Raw genomic sequence first — 19,382 nt, forward strand, 5'->3', positions numbered from 1 at the left:
GAGGGAGAAAGTCATGGGTCTGTGGTGATGTGGGGAGGGTTAGGGGTGGAGGGAGTTATCCCAGAAAGAGGACACCACAGATATGAAAATCAAGATTAAGGGTCATACTGGTCATATCAAGATATAGATGTCAAGGTAGGGAATGAGTTATATAGGATCTCATAGGCCACTTGAAGGATTTAACATTTTACTCTGCATAAGATAGAAAATCCTTATAACTGTCCAATATAGTAGCCACTAGTTCCATGTGGTTATTGAGTGCTTGAAAAGTGACAGTTCCAAATGAGAGGTGCTATAAGTGTAAAATACACACCAGATTTCAAAGACTTAGTACAAAAAAGAAAGTAAAATATCTCCTTAATATTTTTATATGGATTACATACTGAAATGATCATTTTTGGATAGATTTAGTTAAATAAATATATTAAATTAATCTCACCATTTTTATTTTTAATTTTCTAATGTGGCTACAAAAAATTTGAATTTACATGTGTAACTTGCATTGTATTTCTTTTGGGCAGCATTGCTTTAAATGTTTTGCACAGAAAAATAACATTCTAGCTTAAGTTTTAAAAGATTGTTGAGTGGGAGATCAGGAGACAAGTTACGAGTCTAGAGCAGTAGTCCAGGAGAGAGATCAATGTGGCTTGGACTGGTGGTAGGTATGGATATAGGAAGGGGTTAAGTTAAGGGTATAATTTTGAAGGTACAACCTACCGAATTTGTTATGGATTGGATGTATGAGAAAAGGTAAGAAACAATAATGACTCCTAGGTGTTGGGTCTGAGCAAATAAAATAAAAATAATATTTGCCATACTTGGACACTGAAGAATTTGATAAAATTATACATGGCGAAAGTAATGGTGTGTTCTTAGAGAGGATTGACTTTATTTAGCAATAGTTGATTCACATCCATAAAGACCCCAGATGTCAGCTTGCACTCTCACCATCGCCCTGATGGTTTCCCAACTTGGTGATGGATTAAAACTCCATTATCTATTACCCACAGTCACTTTTTTAGCCCTACATTAATATTATTCTCTTTTGTCTCATTTATTCCATGTGAACTGAGTATATTATATGTATCAGGTATGGTGCTGATATCAAACCAATGAAAATCTGTTAAAAAATATAAGCCCAGCTGGGACATATGAAGTATATTATTGAATTGAAAGTTTTGTTGTGTAGTTTTTCTTATCTGCTGTATGCTAAATAGAATTGCTATAAATGTTTCCAATCACATGCCAGTTTTGTTCAAGTATCCTTCACACAAAGATGTAGTTGAAGTTGAAGAGGTTATCAACAGAGAATGACCATAAATGACCTAATTTTATCAGATAGTAAAGCACAGACATTTCAATAGCACAGCTTTGGAAAGTAACATTTTCTGTAATAGGCGTATAATAGCTGTAAAATAAATTGAAACCAGTGATAAAATAAAATATAAACTTGAAATAAAATGAAATCCTACTTGTTAATATTCAAGGTATAAGTTATGATTCTTTTTAAAAAAGGTAAGTGTAATTTGGTTTTATTCAAAGTCTACGTGATTCATCTTTGTGACACAAAAGGGATGCATCTACTGTTTTTCTGAAATACTTAGTTTGGAACTTTATTTTGATAGAGAACGAAGTAACTTCCTGCCTTTCCAGGAAGAAATACTTACTTTCAACTAATTATGTTATAAGAAGTCATAGTTTTTTTACAAAATTAAGATAGCCCAGAATACAATATTTTTATCTTAACCTGTTAAACCTGACAAAGCAAAATATCTCTACATTCTCACTGCTATAATGCTCTAAGGGTCTTTACACTCTTAGGAAAAAAAGGTATCCTACTGTTGCACCTTGACATATCACAAAATCTGGTGGAAAGTGTAATTTATAACACCAACCATATGAACTCAAGAGTTCTAAGACCCCATGGTTCCCATAAAGCATAGACAGTTTTATTTGTACAACATAGTTGGCATTTCTCATGAGCCATGTGAAAGCTCAAATGGTATCATAAATTTTAAAAGTCCAGACTTAAATATGACATGGTTGATGACCTCTTTCTACCTTATTCAGCTTCTAGCATCATTGGGAATTAAACACTCTAAATATATAGAGAACTTTTTTCAAGAGTTCATATTCAGTAACCATTAACAAAAACCAGGCTGTCATCATTTTTAATTTACTAAATGTCATTTCAGGTTGAAGGTGATTTTTTTCCTCAGCGAGCCTGTCAGAATGTCATGTTTGTGCTTCGTTTGATTTACAGGATTTTGGATCGCTATGTTCAGGAGCAAATTCCTGGTTCCAAGGTTGTGGTAGAGAACGTTGGAGCTCGCCGGCATGGCGATGCCTTTTCTCTAGAAGATTACACAAAGTGTGACTTGACTGTCTATGCAATCGACCCCCAAACCAACAGAGCCATCGACAGACATGAGCTTTTTAAGTGAGTATTTTTATTGTCTGTAACAGCTTTTTGGTTACAGTATCACCCATAGATAATCCTGATTTAAGGATATAAGTAAATAGTTTAAAACCCATCAGATTTTTCTTGAAAGTGAAGTGTAATCAAAACAAAAGAAAAAAAATCTAAGAAACAATACCTAGGGTACTCACGCCTAGAATTTTTAAGTCTAAGTATGAGATAAAGTGACTTCGGGGGATCTGTTCTCCTTGAGATGTCTGAGGATCCATTATGCTTTAGAGCAAGAAGCAGTTCACCGAGATCACCTTGCATCGGCTTCCACTCTTGCTCCAAGACCCTGCTCTTTGAGAGGAAAGCACAGATCCCTTCTTAAAGTGGCAAGTTGCCTGCAATGATGTCAGTAGGCTTGAATTTTAAGAACAAGCCTAGCTCTCTTCACGGTCTTATTGAATAGGCAAAAATTAACATCTGATTTTTCCCTTGACTTGGGGGTAGAGAACAGAGGAGATAATCACTTCCACCGAAGTCCATGTGACATTTCTTCCAGGTATGAATTTGAATATTTGAGTTTTAAATCCTTTAAAAATAAGGAATATACAAAATCTTAAACAAAACCCTGCTACATATTCTCCTTTGGAAATTATTCTAGAACAGCTTTAGTTGTTGTTGTTAGTTTCTCCTTTACTCTAGTGACATCTAGTGTCCAAAAGATTATTGGCATGTAATTCTTACCTAAAAACATGTTTTGTAGTAAAAATACATATTGATATATAATCATATATATATATTCTGAATATTCAGAGATGTGTGTATATATATATACACATAATCTCCAAAATCCATTATTTCAGAATTTAGTTTTTCTATGTCTCTCTATATAATAAACATCATGCAAATAAATATATGCATATACAAATTTACATGCATATATCCATATATGGGTGCATGTTTTTATTTAGTAAACATCTATTTACCCATTTATTTATTAAAACTCATAAATTCTGAATTTAGTTTTACTTTATATCTGTTCATCAACAAAATTTCACTACTATTTTAGCAGCAATGAAAGTGATTTAGCATCAACTTAATTTCTTAAAAAGCCATAGTTATTAAGTATTAATAATTAAGTATGTATAATTAATTTATGGGTGATATGCAAGAGAGTATATTAATCACTATGAAGAAATACAGATTACTGAAGCAATGGCTTCTCAGGTTTTAGACTCACCATCCAAATGAAGGAGCATTTAGGTCTACTAAGACAATAATTGCTTACTTTATTAATTTAAAAATTATTTAGAAATATACATTAAAAGTAATTTTTATATTCTTTCGATTGTCACTATTAACATTTATTTAAATCTATCTGCATTCTTTTTTTAAAATTTATTTATTTATTTTTGGCTATGTTGGGTCTTCGTTGCTGCACACGGGCTTTCTCTAATTGTGTCAACGGGCTTCTCATTGCGGTGGCTTCTCTTGTTGCGGAGCACGGGCTCTAGGCACATAGGCTTCAGTAGTTGTGGCACGCAGGCTCTGTAGTTGTGGCTCACGGGCTCTAGAGTGCAGGTTCAGTAGTTGTGGCACACAGCTTAGTTGCTCTGCGGTATGTGGGTATTCCCGGACCAGGGCTCAAACCCCGTGTCCCCTGCATTGGCAGGCAGATTCTTAACCACTGCGTCACCAGGGAAGCCCTGCATTCTTTTTTATATACACTGGTTTTATTTTAAAATATGATGATAGATTGTTCAAATTTAAGGTGCTTTCCTAAATTTAAAAATATCTATTTTCTTTAGGCTGACAGCCTGGCTCTAAAGAGTAAAATAATGGTGATTATAATTTGAATTGTACTTGTAAATATTTTAGAGATAAAAGATTTGGAAACTGAAGCCAATTTGGTTTCAACTGACACTGTGAAGTACAAGATAAACATTCTTCATTCTATTAAGTTTTCCAAAACCTAGATTATATTGTGAAAAGTAGAGTTCTAAATTCAACTGAATAACTATTATAGCCAAGAAAAAAGGAAAAAAAGATAGAATAACTATAAATTTTAAAAAATTATATTGAGGAGAGGATGGAATAGCCATGAAGTATTAAAAATTTTGCCTTAGCGGTCTTCACCTTGAACTGTTAGCTGAGAACACTGGTCTAAGTTAAACCCTAGAATTGTTCTTTGAAATATTTTGTAATGAGATTATATAGATATATTTCAAAATGCAACGTTGATATGCATAGATATTATTATCAGATACTATTACCTATTCTGAAGTTATAAAAGTTTTTGTATATTTAGTTTTAACACTGCACAAATGTACTAGAACATTGATTGTTGCCTAATGCCCAGACCAGTGGAAATAGGATTATCCTCTCAATTTCTCCTTATGCTAAAATCTAAGCTTCTGAGGCTGTTAGAATTTTTAGGGCAAAGATTTAGAAACAAAAAAGATACTTCCTCCAAGGAGTTCACTAAGATATTTAAAAATTGATTTAACAATATCAAAAAAATTTTAAAACTTTATAAGTGCATAGAGAAGACTGGAATGGCTTTACAACTCATTAATTACATATTTTGTTTCACAAGGTTATGCGTATGTTGATGATTTTGGGATATGTGAATTGCTTAGATTTTCTACAATAAGTGTATATTACTTTTATTTTCCTTTTACTCTTCTTGTGGTTCTTTGAGCATCTTTAATCTGCATTTTTGGGGGGTTTTGTTGTTGCTGTTTTCATTTCTGGAATATTCATAGACAATATATATTCAACTATTTCTTATACCCTGTTTTTTCTTTACCTTTTCTGGGACTCCAATTAAAATTTTTTTTTCTCATAGCTTTTGGATGCTTTGTTCTTATTCCTCTCCCCTCCCCCAACATTCTTATCACTTTGTGGGTTTTTTTCAGCTAAAAGTACTATTTTGTTTTTTTATTTTTATTGTTTTAACTAATTTATTTTTTAACATCTTTATTGGAGTATAGTTGCTTTACAATGTTGTGCTAGTTTCTGCTGTATCACAAAGTGAATCAGCTATATGTATACATATCCCCTTCCTCTTGCACCTCCCTCCCACCCACCCTATCCCACCCCTCTAGGTGGACACAAAGCACTGAGCTGATCCCCCTGTGCTATGCGGCTGCTTCCCACTAGCTATCTATCTTCTCCGTGCCACTCTCTCACTTTGTCCCAGCTTACACTTCTCAATCCCCGTGTACTCAAGTCCATTCTCTACGTCTGCGTCTTTATTCTTGTCCTGTCCCTAGGTTCTTCAAAACTATTTTTTTTTAGATTCCATATATATGTATTATCATACGATACTTGTTTTCCTCTTTCTGGCTTACTTCACTCTGTATAACAGTCTCTAGGTCCTTCCACCTCACTACAGATAACTCAATTTCATTTCCTTTTATGGCTGAGTAATATTCCATTGTATATATGGGATACATGTATACACATGTATGTATATATGTGCCACATCTTCTTTATCCATTCATTTGTCGATTGACACTTAGGTTGCTTCCATGTCCTGGCTATTATAAATACAGCTGCAATGAACATTGTGGTACATGTCTCTTTTTAAATTATGGTTTTCTCAGGCTATATGCCCAGTAGTGGGACTGCTGGCTCGTTTGGTAGTTCTATTTTTAGTTTTTTAAGGAACCTCCATACTGTTCTCCATAGTGGCTGTATCAATTTACATTCCCACCAACAGTGCAAGAGGCTTCTCTTTTCTCCACACACTCTCCAGCATTTATGTTTGTAGATTTTTTGGTGATGGACATTCTGACCGGTGTGAGGTGATACCTCATTGTAGTTTTGATTTGCATTTCTCTAATGATTAGTGATGTTAACCATCCTTTCACGTGTTTGTTGACAATCTGTATATCTCCATTGGAGAAATGTCTATTTAGGTCTTCTGCCCATTTTTGGATTGGGTTGTTTGTTTTTTGATATTGAGCTGCATGAGCTGCTTGTATATTTTGGAGATTAATCCTTTGTCTGTTGCTTTGTTTGCAAATATTTTCTCTCATTCTGAGGGTTGTCTTTTGGTCTTGTTTATGGTTTCCTTTGCTGTGCAAAAGCTTTTAAGTTTCATTAGGTCCCGTTTGTTTATTTTTGTTTTTATTTCCATTTCTCTAAGGTGGGTCAAAAAGAATCTTGCTGTGATTTATGTCATAGAGTGTTCTGCCTATGTTTTCCTCTAGGAGTTTTATGGTGTCTGGCCTTAAATTTAGGTCTTTAATCCATTTTGAGTTTATTTTTGTGTATGGTGTTAGGGAATGTTCCAATTTCATTCTTTTACATGTAGCTATCCAGTTTTCCTAGCACCACTTATTGAAGAGGCTGTCTTTTCTCCATTGTATATTCTTGCCTCCTTTATCAAAGATAAGGTGACCATATGTGCGTGGGTTGATCTCTCAGCTTTCTATCCTGTTCCATTGATCTATATTTCAGATTTTGTGCAAGTACCATACTGTCTTGATTACTGTAGCTTTGTAGTATAGTCTGAAGTCAGGGAGCCTGATTCCTCCAGCTCAGTTTTCTCCAGATTGCTTTGGCTATTCGGAGTCTTTTGTGTTTTCATACAAATTGTGAAATTTTTTGTTCTAGTTCTGTAAAAAATGTCATTGGTAGTTTGATAGGGATTGCACTGAATCTGTAGATTGCTTTGGGGAGTATAGTCATTTTCACAATGATGATACTTCCAATCCAAGAACATGGTATATCTCTCCATCTGTTTGTATTGTATGTAATTTCTTTCATCAGTGTCTTGTAGTTTTCTGCATACAGGTCTTTTGTCTCCTTACATAGGTTTATTCCTAGGTATTTTATTCTTTTTGTTGCATTGGTACATGGGAGTGTTTCTCCTTCATTTCTCTTTCAGAGTTTTCATCATTAGTGTATAGGAATGCAAAAGATTTCTGTGCATTAATTTTGCATGCTGCTAGTTTACCAAATTCATTGGTTAGCTCTAGTAGTTTTCTGTTAGAGTCTTTAGGATTCTTTATGTATAGTATCATGTCATCTGCAAAGAGTGAAAATTTTACTTCTTTTCTAATCTGGATTCCTTTTATTTCTTTCTCTTCTCTGATTACTGTTTGTAAAACTTCCAAAATAGTGGTGAGAGTGGGCAACCTTGTCTTGTTCCTTATCTTAGTGGAAATGGTTTCAGTTTTTCACCATTGAGAATGATGTTGGCTGTGGGTTTGTCATATATGGCCTTTATTATGTTGAGATAGCTTCCCTCCGTGCCTATTTTCTGGAAGTTTTTATCTTAAATGGGTGTTGAATTTTGTTGAAAGCTTTTTCTGCATCTATTGAGATGATCATATGATTTTTATCTTTCAGTTTGTTAATATGGTGTATCACATTGATTGATTTGTGTATATTGAAGAATCCTTGCATTCCTGGAATAAACCCCACTTGATCATGGTGTATTATCCTTTTAATGTGCTGTTGGTTTCTGTTTGCTAGCATTTTGTTGAGGATTTTTGCATCCATGCTCATCAGTGACATTGGCCTGTAGTTTTCTTCTTTGTGACATCTTTGTCTGGTTTTGGTATCAGGGTGATGTGACCTTGTAGAATGAGTTTGGGGGTGTTCTTCCCTCTGCTCTATTTTGAAGAGCTTGAGAGGGTTAGGTGTTAGCTCTTCTCTAAATGTTTGATTGAATTCACCTGTGAAGCCATCTGGTCCTGGGCTTGTGTCTGTTGGAAGCTTTTTAATCACAGTTTCAATTTCATTGCTTGTGATTGTTCTGTTTATATTTTCTATTTCTTCCTGGTTGAGTCTCCGGAAGGTTGTGCCTTTCTAAGAATTTGTCCATTTCTTCCAGGTTGTCCATTTTATTAGCATATTGTTGCTTGTAATAATCTCTCATGATCCTTTGCATTTCTGCAGTGTCAGTTGCTACTTCTCCCTTTTCATTGCTACTTCTATTGATTTGAGTCTTTTCCCTTTTTTTCTTGAAGAGTCTGGCTAATGCTTTATCAATTTTGTTTATCTTCTGAAAGAACCAGCTTTAGTTTTATTGATCTTTTCTATCATTTCCTTCATTTCTTTTCATTTATTTCTGATCTAATCTTTATGATTTCTTTCCTTCTGCTAACTTTGGGGGTTTTTTTGTTCTTGTTTCTCCGATTGATTTAGGTGTAAGTTTAGGTTGTCTATTTGAGATTTTTCTTGTTTCTTGAGGTAGGATTGTATTGCTGTAAACTTCCCTCTTTGAACTGCTTTTGCTGCATCCCATAGGTTTTGGGTCATCATGTTTTCATTGTCATTTGTTTCTAGGTACTTTTTGATTTCCTCTTTGATTTCTTCAGTGATCTCTTGGTCATTTAGTCGTGTTACTTAGCCTCCATGTGTTTGTATTTTTTACAGATTTTTACCTATAATTGATATCTAGTCTCATAGTGTTGTGGTCAGAAAAGATACTTGATATGATTTCAATTATCTTAAATTTACCAAGGCTTGATTTTTGACCCAAGATATGATCTATCCTGGAGAATGTTCCATGAGCACTTGAGAAGAAAGTGTATTCTGTTGTTTTTGGATGGAGTGTCCTATAAATATCAATTAAGTCCATCTTGTTTAATGTATCATTTAAAGCTTATGTTTCCTTATTTTCATTTTGGATGATCTGTCCATTGGTGAAAGTGGGGTGTTAAAGTCCCCTACTATGATTGTGTTACTGTCGATTTCCCCTTTTATGGTTGTTAGCATTTGCCTTATGTATTGAGGTGCTCCTATGTTGGGTGCATAAATACTTACAATTGTTATATTTTCTTCTTGGATTGATCCCTTCATCATTATGTAGTGTCCTTCTTTGTCTCTCCTAATAGTCTTTATTTTAAAGTCTATTTTGTCTGATATGAGAATTGCTACTCCAGCTTTCTTTTGATTTCCATTTGCATGGAATATCTTTTTCCATCCCCTCACTTCCAGTCTGTATGTGTCCCTAGGTATGAAGTGAGTCTCTTGTAGACAGCATATATATGGGTCTTGTTTTTGTATCTATTCAGCCAGTCTATGTCTTTTGCTTGGAGCGTTTAATCCATTTACATTTAAGGTAGCTATCAATATGTATGTTCCTATTACCATTTTCCTAATTGTTTTGGGTTTATTATTGTAGGTCTTTTCCTTCTCATGTGTTTCCTGCCTAGAGAAGTTCCTTTCGCATTTGTTGTAAAGCTGGTTTGGTGGTGTTGAATTCTCTTGCCTTTGCTTGTCTGTAAAGGTTTTAATTTCTCCATCAAATCTGAATGAGATCCTTGCTGAGTATAGTAATCTTGGTTGTAGGTTTTTCCTTTTCATCTCTTTAAATGTGTCCTGCCTGTCCCTTCTGGCTTGCAGAGTTTCTGCTGAAAGATCAGCTCTTAACCTTATGGGGATTCCCTTGTGTGTTATTTGTTGTTTTTCCCTTGCTGCTTTTAATCTGTTTTCTTTGTATTTAATTTTTGATAGTTTGATTAATATGTGTGTTGTCATGTTTCTCCTTGGATTTATCCTTTATGGGACTCAATGCACTTCCTTTGCTTGACTATTTCCTTTCCATATTAGGGAAGTTTTCAACTATAATCTCTTCAAATATTTTCTCAGTCCCTTTTTTTTTCTCTTCTTCTTCTGGGACCCCTATTAATCGAATGTTGGTGCGTTTCCTGTTGTCCCAGAGGTCTTTGGGACTGTCCTCAATTCTTTTCATTCTTTTTTGTTTATTCTGCTCTGTGGTAGTTATTTCCACTATTTTATCTTCTGGGTCACTTATCTGTTCTTCTGCTATTGATTGCTTCTAGAGAATTTTTAATTTCATTTATTGCATTGTTTATCGTTGTTTGTTTGCTCTTTAGTTCTTCTAGTTCCTTGTTAAACGTTTCTTGTATTTTCTCCATTCTATTTCCAACATTTTGTATCATCTTTACTATCATTACTCTGAATTCTTTTTCAGGTAGACTGCCTATTTCCTCTTCATTTGTTTGGTCTGGTGGATTTTTATCTTGCTCCTTCATCTGCTGCATGTTTCTCTGTCTTCTAATTTTGCTTAACCTCCTGTGTTTGGGGTCTCCTTTTCACAAGCTGCATGTTCGTAGTTCCCATTGTTTTAGTTGTCTGCCCGCAGTGGGTAAGTTTGGTTCAGTGTGTTGTGTAGGCTTCCTGGTGGAGGGGACTGGTGCCTGTGTTCTGGTGGATGAGGTTAGATATTGTCTCTCTGGTGGCGGGACTGCATCTGGTGGTGTGTTTGGGGGTGTCTGTGAACTTATTATGATTTTAGGGAGCCTCCCTGCTAATGCGTGGGGGTTTTGTTCCTGTCTTGCTAGTTGTTTGGCATAGGGTGTCCAGCACTGTAGCTGGCTGGTCATTGAGTGGAGCTATGTGTAAGTGTTGAGATGGAGATCTCTGGGAGATATTACATGATATTACATGGTGCCGGGAGGTCTCTGGTGGACAAGTGTCCTGAACCCGGCTCTCCTACCTCAGAGGCTCAGGCCTGACCCCAGGCCAGAGCACCAAGACCCTGTCAGCCACATGACTTAGATGAAAAGGGAGGAAAGAAAAAGAAGGAAATAAAATAAAATAAATAAAATAAAATAGTTATTAAAATAAAAAATATTATTAAGAAATAAAAAAATAAGTAATAAAAAAAAGAAAGAAAGAAGAGAGCAACCAAACCAAAAAACAAATTCACCAATGATAACAAGCACTAAAAACTATACTAAAAAAAAAAACGGACAGACCAAACCCTGGGACAAATGGTAAAAGCAAAGCTATACAGACCTAATGACAGAAAGAAGCATATACATACACACTCACAAAAAGAGAAAAAGGAAAATAAAATATATTTATATAACAAAAAGGAGGAAGAGAGCAACCAAATCAATAAACAAATCTACCAATTATAATAAGCTTTAAGTACTAAACTAAGATAAACATAAAAACAGAAACAAATTAGATGCAGAAAGGAAACCCCAAGTCTACATTTGCTCCCAAAGTCCACTGCCTCAATTTTGGGATGATTCGTTGTCTATTCAGGTATTCCACAGATGCAGGGCACATCAAGCTGACTCTGGAGATTTAATCCACTGCTCCTGAGGCTGCTGGGAGAGATTTCCCTTTCTCTTCTTTATTCTCACAGCTCCCAGGGGCTCAGCTTTGGATTTGGCCCCGCCTCTGCGTGTAGGTCGCCTGAGGGCATCTGTTCCCCACCCAGACAGGACGGGGTTAAAGCAGCAGCTGATTCGGGGGCTCTGGCTCACTCTGGATGGGGGGAGGGAGGGGTACGGAATGTGGTGCGAGCCTGTGGTGGCAGATGCCAGCGTGACATTGCACCAGCCTGAGGCGCTCTCTGTGTTTTCCCAGGGAAGATGTCCCTGGATCACAGGACCCTGGCAGTGGCGGGCTACACAGGCTCCCGGGAGGGGAGGTGTGGATAGTGACCTGTGCTTGCACACAGGCTTCTTGGTGGCGGCAGCAGCAGCCTTAGCGTCTCATGCCCATCTCTGGGGTCCGCACTGATAGCCGCAGCTTGCCCCCATCTCTGCAGCTCATTTAGGCGGTGCTCTGAATCCCCCCTCCTCGTGCACCCTGAAACAATGGTTCCTTGCCTCTTAGGGAGTTTCAGACTTTTTCCCGGGCTCCCTCCCAGCTATCTGTGGCGCAGTAGCCCCTTCAGGCTGTGTTCACACAGCCAACCCCAGTCCTCTCCCTGGGGTCTAACCTCTGAAGCCGAGCCTCAGTTCCCAGCCCCTGCCCATCCTGGCAGGTGAGCAGACAAGCCTCTCAGGCTGGTGAGTGCTGGTCGGCACCGATCCTCTGTGAAGGAATCTCTCCGCTTTGCCCTCTGCACCATTGTTGCTGTGCTCTCCTCTGTGGCTCCAAAGCTTCGCCCCCCGGCCATCCCCCATCTCCACCAGTAAAGGGGCTTCCTAGTGTGTGGAAACCTTTCCTCCTTCACAGCTCCCTCCCAGAGGTGCAGGTCCCGCCCATACCTATTCTTTTGTCTCTGTTTTTTCTTTTGCCCTACCCAGGTACCTGGGGATTTTCTTGCCTTTTGGGAAGTCTGAGGTCTTCTGCCAACATTCAGTAGGTGTTCTGTAGGAGTTGTTCCACATGTAGATGTATTTTTGATGTATTTGTGGGGAGGAAGGTGAGCTCTACATCTTACTCCCCTGCCATGTTGAAGGTCCCTCCCTCTTTGTGTTTTAGTTTGAATAAATTCTGCTGCCCTGTTTTCAAGTTCACTGATTCGTCTATGTTAGCCTATTGATAAGCTCATTGAAGGAATTCTTCATCTTCATATCTTTTTAAAAAATTCTTGCATTTCCATTTGGTTCTTACAGTTTCTACCACTTTACTGAGTTTCTCCATCATTTTAGGCATGTTTTCTGCCTTACTACTAGATCCTGTAAAATATTAATCAGAGTTGTATCAAAGTCCCTATGTGACGGTTCCAATATCTGGCTTACCTCTGTGTCTGGTCTATTGCTTTCTTTATCTTTCAGCAGTTCCTGAATGCCTGTGACACAGAAAGGGTTTCTCTCCATTCTCTTAACTCTCCCGATGTAGTAAATGGCTCTTGCTTATTGCTTGGTTCTACTCTAAGGGTGAGAATGAGACAATGAGAGGTTGGGGGATTCTGTTTTCCTTGTCTAGCCGGTGTGCCTAGGATTTGGGGTGGGGCTTTCTCAGCTTTTCTTCCATGCCTTCCCCTGGCATCCATACTCTGCTTCATATTTGTGGAGGTTCTTGGGTGTAAGAGAGTTCCCTGCCCCTCCCCAACCAGTAGTAGACCTCTACTTTGCAGGGTCTTAGGCCCAAGAGAGCTCCTTCTCCTCCCCCAGATGGGGTGGATTTTGCTCATAGCTCTTCTCCAGAAGCAGTGGACCTTTACTTGAGCCTTAGGGATGGGAGTACTTCCTCCCTCTCTCTATATATGGCTCTTGCTTTATGTGAGATACAGGTCCAGAAAATTGCAGAGCACCCCAGCCTTAGCTGCCTATATCCCTGCACTATGAAGAGGATTTCTCTGGTCTCCTGCCCTGTACCCAATCTATCTTATGGTGGGCCATGGAAAAGAGTTTGCGAGTGAGTGCAAACCCCCACTTGTGTTTTTGGGTCACTTATTCTATCTAACCTTACATGCTGATACACACTTAGCTTTTAAGCATTTATTAAAAATTTAGCTGGTTTGTTTTATTTGAATTTATGGTACCTACTTGTGGCTTGTTCTGAGAAAGGTGAGACAATACATGGTCTCATCCCACTGTTGGAGGAAACTGTCACTCTTTGGAATTTGGTTTTATGCTTGCAAAAAAATTTATGATTTTAATGCTATTTGACTTTCCCTTCATTAGGGTGGGTGCCACATTCTCTTAAGGCTTTCTGCCTTCTGAGCAGAAACAGACCATACTATTTTAAAGCAAAACTTAATTAAATTTAAAAATGAGCAAATACAATTTTAGCTTGTACACTTAATAGTCCAGTCTGCTTAAAATTAGTCTGTCCAGATAGTAAATGAGAGATAAAGAAGAAGGAGAGAAAGCTGATATATTCTACAAACTGCATTTAAAAGTACAGTGTTAAAGGGCTTCCCTGGTGGCGCAGTGGTTGGGAGTCCGCCTGCCAATGCCCTGGTCTGGGAGGATCCCGTGTGCCGTGGAGCGGCTGGGCCCGTGAGCTATGGCCGTTGGGCCTGCGTGTCCGGAGCCTGTGCTCCGCAACGGGAGAGGCCGCAGCGGTGAGAGGCCTGTGTACCGCAAAAAAAAAAAAAAAAAAAGTACAATGTTAAAAAATACTTTAAAATAAATCTAACTACCAACTTCTGATAAAACTTCTTTCAACTTACTAAGTCCAGAAAAAAAATTCAATATACTGAAAATCCAAATAATTGGAAAACTAAATGTTAGAATTTAGTTAAAATAATTGTGGAACTGTATAGAGGAAATAGTGGTCCACCCTTGATTTGTTTTATTAAGAACAACCTTATCCAAGTGGAATGAATGTGGGCAGATATGTTAACCATTGCCAATTCTGTAAACCTGTTTCAGAGATGCACATTATTTACTGACAAAGGAAATAGGCAGTTGCCCCTCCACTGTTTAGGTGTGTGCTTTTGTGAAGTACAGAATACATTCTCCTGCTCACCCTCCCCTTTATTTCTACATCCATATGTACATTGAAACACTGAAATCCTCAAGGTAAAATGCAGAGTGGTCTGTAGTTATACATTGTACTTTGAAAGTTGTGTTCAAGTGAATGGAGCCAGGGATACCTGTTTGCATGTGCTCCATCAGTTGGGTGAATCAGAAGACATGGAATTGGCTTAGGAATTTACCTCATGTCAGGAAAACAGAGCAGTAATTAATTAATGTTGGCTAAATACTAGGAAGGGGTCTGTTCACCTCACCCTTAGACTTGAAAAGCATTTTAACCAGCAGCTAAGTAGACTATGGATGAGAATAAAGAGAAAATCACATTTCTTTATTGATATTGAATCTGACAGCTTTATCTCCTTTCTAAATAAGTAAGGTGAAAAATGGGATCAGTAATAAATACTGAAAAACAAAATAAAAGAAATAACACCCTGATGACTCAGAGGTAGACTATATCTCTGGAAATAATTCTCTTACAGAAACCACTAGAAAACAGTTTAATATTTTCTGTAGAAAATAAGACCGTATAAGACAAATGGTGTATGTGTTTTGCATGCCCTGAATCCTTACCTGCTTCTGGTAAAAAATGCTCCACAAAAGAATAGTGAGGATTGACCTTCCCCAAATGGTGGTGGGCTTTTTGTTTTGTTTTGTTTTGATTTTAGCCATGCGGCATGTAGGATCTTCGCTCCCTGACCAGGGATCGAACGCATGCCCCCTGCAGTGGAAGTGCGGTGTCTTACCACTGGACCACTAGGGAAGTCCCTGGTGGTGGGCTTTGATGAAGTGCTTTCCCCTCAGGCCATTTGGAGTATGCCTTTCCTCTGCTCACATGGAGTAGGTGTGGGTTAGTGCACATTCACGAGAAGGTCAATTAGATTTCATCTCAAGGATTTACATGGATGTTAGGAGACAGTAGTCCTGAAATCAGAAAAAGTATAAAACAAAAGCCTGAAGTTTCTTGGGGCTAATTTTTCGATCTTAGGAAGAAATTCTCCTAAAATCCATTGACTATCTGGATTCAACCTTGCCTAGAATGAAAAAGCATCTGAAAAATAAACTGGCAAAATGAAGTATACACATAAGAAGTTCACAGCATATTATAGAAAAGAAAAAAATAATCATAACAGAAGTCAGAATATATTTAGAGGACAATCAAGATACAACCTGATAATTGCATGTATCTCTGAGGTAAAAATGTAATTAAAATATTTCATTACATTACAGGTGAAATGAATGAAAATGTTGTCATATGTCCTCGAAAAGTACCTGAGTATGTTTTAAAACTATTGAAACAAAAAAAAAAAGACTTAATCGTAAAGGAATAAAAATTAGATAAGCCTTATACATCCCACCTGCATGATGAAATGCCAAAAATCAATGGGATCAAATCCACAATATTTTAAGGAAAATGTTATGACTTAAGAATCTTGGCCTAGGCAAGTTGTTTTGCATATATACAGCAAAAAAGAAAGATATTCTAGATCAGTTATGGATTCAAAAGCTATCAACTCTTCTAGTAAACAATTACTTATGATTACCGAAATTGAGAAATAAAACAAAATGAAGATCTAAATAATGGAGTTATTGTAGCGTAAAAAGACTAATAAATCTTCCTTTAGGTGGTTTGGATATCAAATAGAATCCAGTAGGAATCCAATAGAATTGTGATCCGTGGATACACATGATAGGAATAAATTTTCCCTGCAATTAATGATCTTCCTCTGCTTCTGATCCTTCCCAGTTTCTAATGATACAGTTCTTGCGACATAACTCTTATCTGTACTTCATTTGGAATTTCTTACTTTATCTGATAAACAATTCAAACAAAGTGTTTTACAATTCTATTCCAATCTAGAACTTAGAACAATGGGTAAAACTTTATTATACTTCTTAATGTATCTGAAAATGGCCTGGAAAAATTGATATAAAAAGTATATTTTCATCTCCAAAAGCATATTCGTAAAAAAACAAGGAAAGCATCCTAACTGCCTTAAGTTATAGCATGAAAACTTAAATGAAAAACTGTGTAGCTTTAAAACTAAAATTGAGTTACTTGAGCCATTAGGTTTCCTAAATTGGAAGATTAATAAACTATCCAGTGGAATTCATATCTGATATCAAGCATCTCTTTGTTTTTTTCTCTATGGAAGCTATGAACAGTGTGTTTAACTAGATTTAAAGTCAGCATGATCACTTGGAAAATTAGAATAAAAAGTATTCAAAGGGATGAAATAGCCTGTAAAATGCACAAGCATAGCATTCTTTGGTTACCATTTGATGGTGAAACTTGGGGCCATTTAAATCTTTTCTTTCACATTTCTTTGTATTTTCCACATCTTCAGCATAAGTATGGTATTTTATATTAAGACATGTATTTCTAAAATATTTTCACTTTGTGTATGCTGTGTAGTTACAAGTATATAAAAATGTTTATTAATAGCAAAAAAAAAAAAAAGATTAGACTTGAGTACACCAAAATATTAGCAGTAGTAATCTTTGTATTGTGGGCATTTGAGTAATTTTGCCTTTTGAACTATTTTGTGTTTTTCAATTTTCTATAGCAAGACATTTCACCTTTATAGATAAAAGTCTTAAAAATTAAAAAAAATACCTAAGACATATTGTGACTTTGTGGTTTTAAGAACATAATTGTTGCTTCAGTATTATAGGATTTGTAAAGGATCATTTAAGTGTTTCTGGGGAATTTTGAAAAAAAAATGCCTGCTAATTACAGCATAAAATATGTAAAAAAAATTGTTCAGTCTAATAGAATTAAGTAACAATTATTCCTTAATTCTCCTCCCCAACACAATGCTCATAGTTGGAACTGCATTATTTAGAGAAAGGGTTTGCAAGAACTACTAGATTAAATTGACCACCAATTCCTGTCATCCTGACTACACTGATTTACTACCTGCATCATTTATTTAGTTTTCTCTTTCCAGGAAGAAAAAACTTTTTAATTTGTTCACTCCTAGCCCATAAAGGTATTTTGGTTTGAGATTTGAGAGTGTCAGTATTTAAGGTGGTGTGTTGAAACACAAAGATACACTATGAAGGCTTGGGTTGGTATCTCAGATTTGTTTCCCTAACTGTGTAGCTTTGTGGTCTGCAGGAAGTCAGTATTAAGGTTCTGTTTTACAGGACTAATTTGAGAACCGAAGGATATATAATGCAGGAATATATTTTTAAACTATACTAAATAATTTAGAATATTATATTTTATCCCACCCGAATAAATAATCTCAACATAGTGATATAAATTTCAATGACATTGGTAATTATTTTCCCCCAGTCTGTAAGTGTATTAAGTAAGGGTCATTGTTATTAGTATCTTTGATATGTGAATATAGAGGCGTTACTCTTTTTTATTGGTCTTGCTTTTTATATATGCTTTTCTTATTCATAATAAGACTTCTGACTCAGCTTATAATTAAAGAAAATATTAAAAGGTATCACAAAAAATATTTTGTTTAAAAAAAAGCCTTTCGGGCTCCCCTGCTGGCGCAGTAGTTGGGGAGTCTGCCTGCCGATGCAGGGGATGCGGGTTCGTGCCCCGGTCCGGGAGGATCCCACGTGCCGCGGAGCGGCTGGGCCCGTGAGCCATGGCCGCTGGGCCTGCGCGTCCGGAGCCTGTGCTCCGCGATGGGAGAGGCCGCGGCAGTGAGAGGCCTGCGTACCGCAAAAAATAAATAAATAAATAAATAAAAGCCTTTCTCTGTTAACATCATTGCTTTTACTGTTTAACAATAAAGATTTTTAGATGGCAAACTCCTCGATATCAATAAAGACTTTCAGCCGTATTACGGGGAAGGAGGACGCATTCTGGAGATCCGGCCTCCAGCGGCAGTAACCAGCATTAAGAAGCGAGGAGAAAGTCTAGGCTACACAGAAGGGGCCTTGCTGGCTCTGGCCTTCATCATCATCCTCTGCTGTATTCCTGCCGTCTTGGTGGTTTTGGTCAGCTACAGACAGTAAGTATTCATACATGCTGAACATGGAGAGTTCCTCAAGAAGGCATTATCAAAAAACTATCTCTGCTAAAATGGCTTTGTAGCTGTAAAATATTAAGGCTGCAGCCATTTTGGGAGTGCTGTATTTTTCTTGTACCAAATGACCTTCCTTTAAGGGGAAGCAATACAAACTTTCAAAACATTTGTCACATTGCTCAGTGTTCCTGTGCTCTTAAATATTCTTATCTGCTAGGAATATTAGGTTACCTCCTGTAGCTTTGTTTATGCTCTTCATCAGGTTAAGAGCCTTGCAGGAAAGGTACGAGGTATCCTGGGGCAAAGGCAGTGAAATGTCATATAGAGATAACCCAGTTCCAAAGGAAGGTCTGTAACCTAAATACATTGTCATGCTAGGTTTTTATCCGTATTGTTAAATTTACCTCTATGCAGATGATTACAATGTTTGAAAAAATCATTTAAAAATCGTAGCACACAATATGTAATTTTCCATATGGTTTCTTCTTTCCTGGCTAGCCTTGCTAGAGCCTATACTGTAACATCTAACAGTATATTTTGGCTGTAGAGGCCTTACATTTCTCTGGTTCCTACAGGCAAATATATCCATTTAAAATATCTATATTTTTCTTGTTTAGGCTCTTCAAAGTAGTCAAGTAAATTTTTCCTAATTTAAACATCTATATTTAAAATAGTCTAGCGAGCTATTCTTTATTTGACACTAGGAATGAGGACCCTTTGTGATACAGGGCTGTACTTTAAGTATATCCCTATTGATGATGATTGGTGAAAAAATTGTGGAATAGGTTAAGAAGAGAGGTAACCCTGAAGGTGCCACAAAATGAA

General features: G+C 36.9%; 1 protein-coding gene across 16 annotated transcripts in view; it reads left to right on the plus strand.

Annotated features, from left to right (window-relative positions):
- Positions 1 to 19,382, plus strand: part of PCDH15 (protocadherin related 15) — a 718,778-nt gene that overhangs the window by 675,535 nt on the left and 23,861 nt on the right. For all 16 annotated transcript variants that reach the window (XM_027111903.1, XM_027111902.1, XM_027111901.1 and 13 more), the window contains 2 exons: positions 2,264 to 2,440; positions 18,324 to 18,542. In XM_027111903.1, the coding sequence (XP_026967704.1) occupies positions 2,264 to 2,440; positions 18,324 to 18,542 (396 nt within the window). The remainder of the gene's footprint in view (positions 1 to 2,263; positions 2,441 to 18,323; positions 18,543 to 19,382) is intronic.

Source organism: Aethalodelphis obliquidens, unplaced genomic scaffold (genome assembly GCF_003676395.1).
Source record: "Aethalodelphis obliquidens isolate GAN/ISIS:26980383/991018 unplaced genomic scaffold, ASM367639v1 scaffold11, whole genome shotgun sequence".
Classification (NCBI taxonomy): domain Eukaryota; kingdom Metazoa; phylum Chordata; class Mammalia; order Artiodactyla; family Delphinidae; genus Aethalodelphis; species Aethalodelphis obliquidens.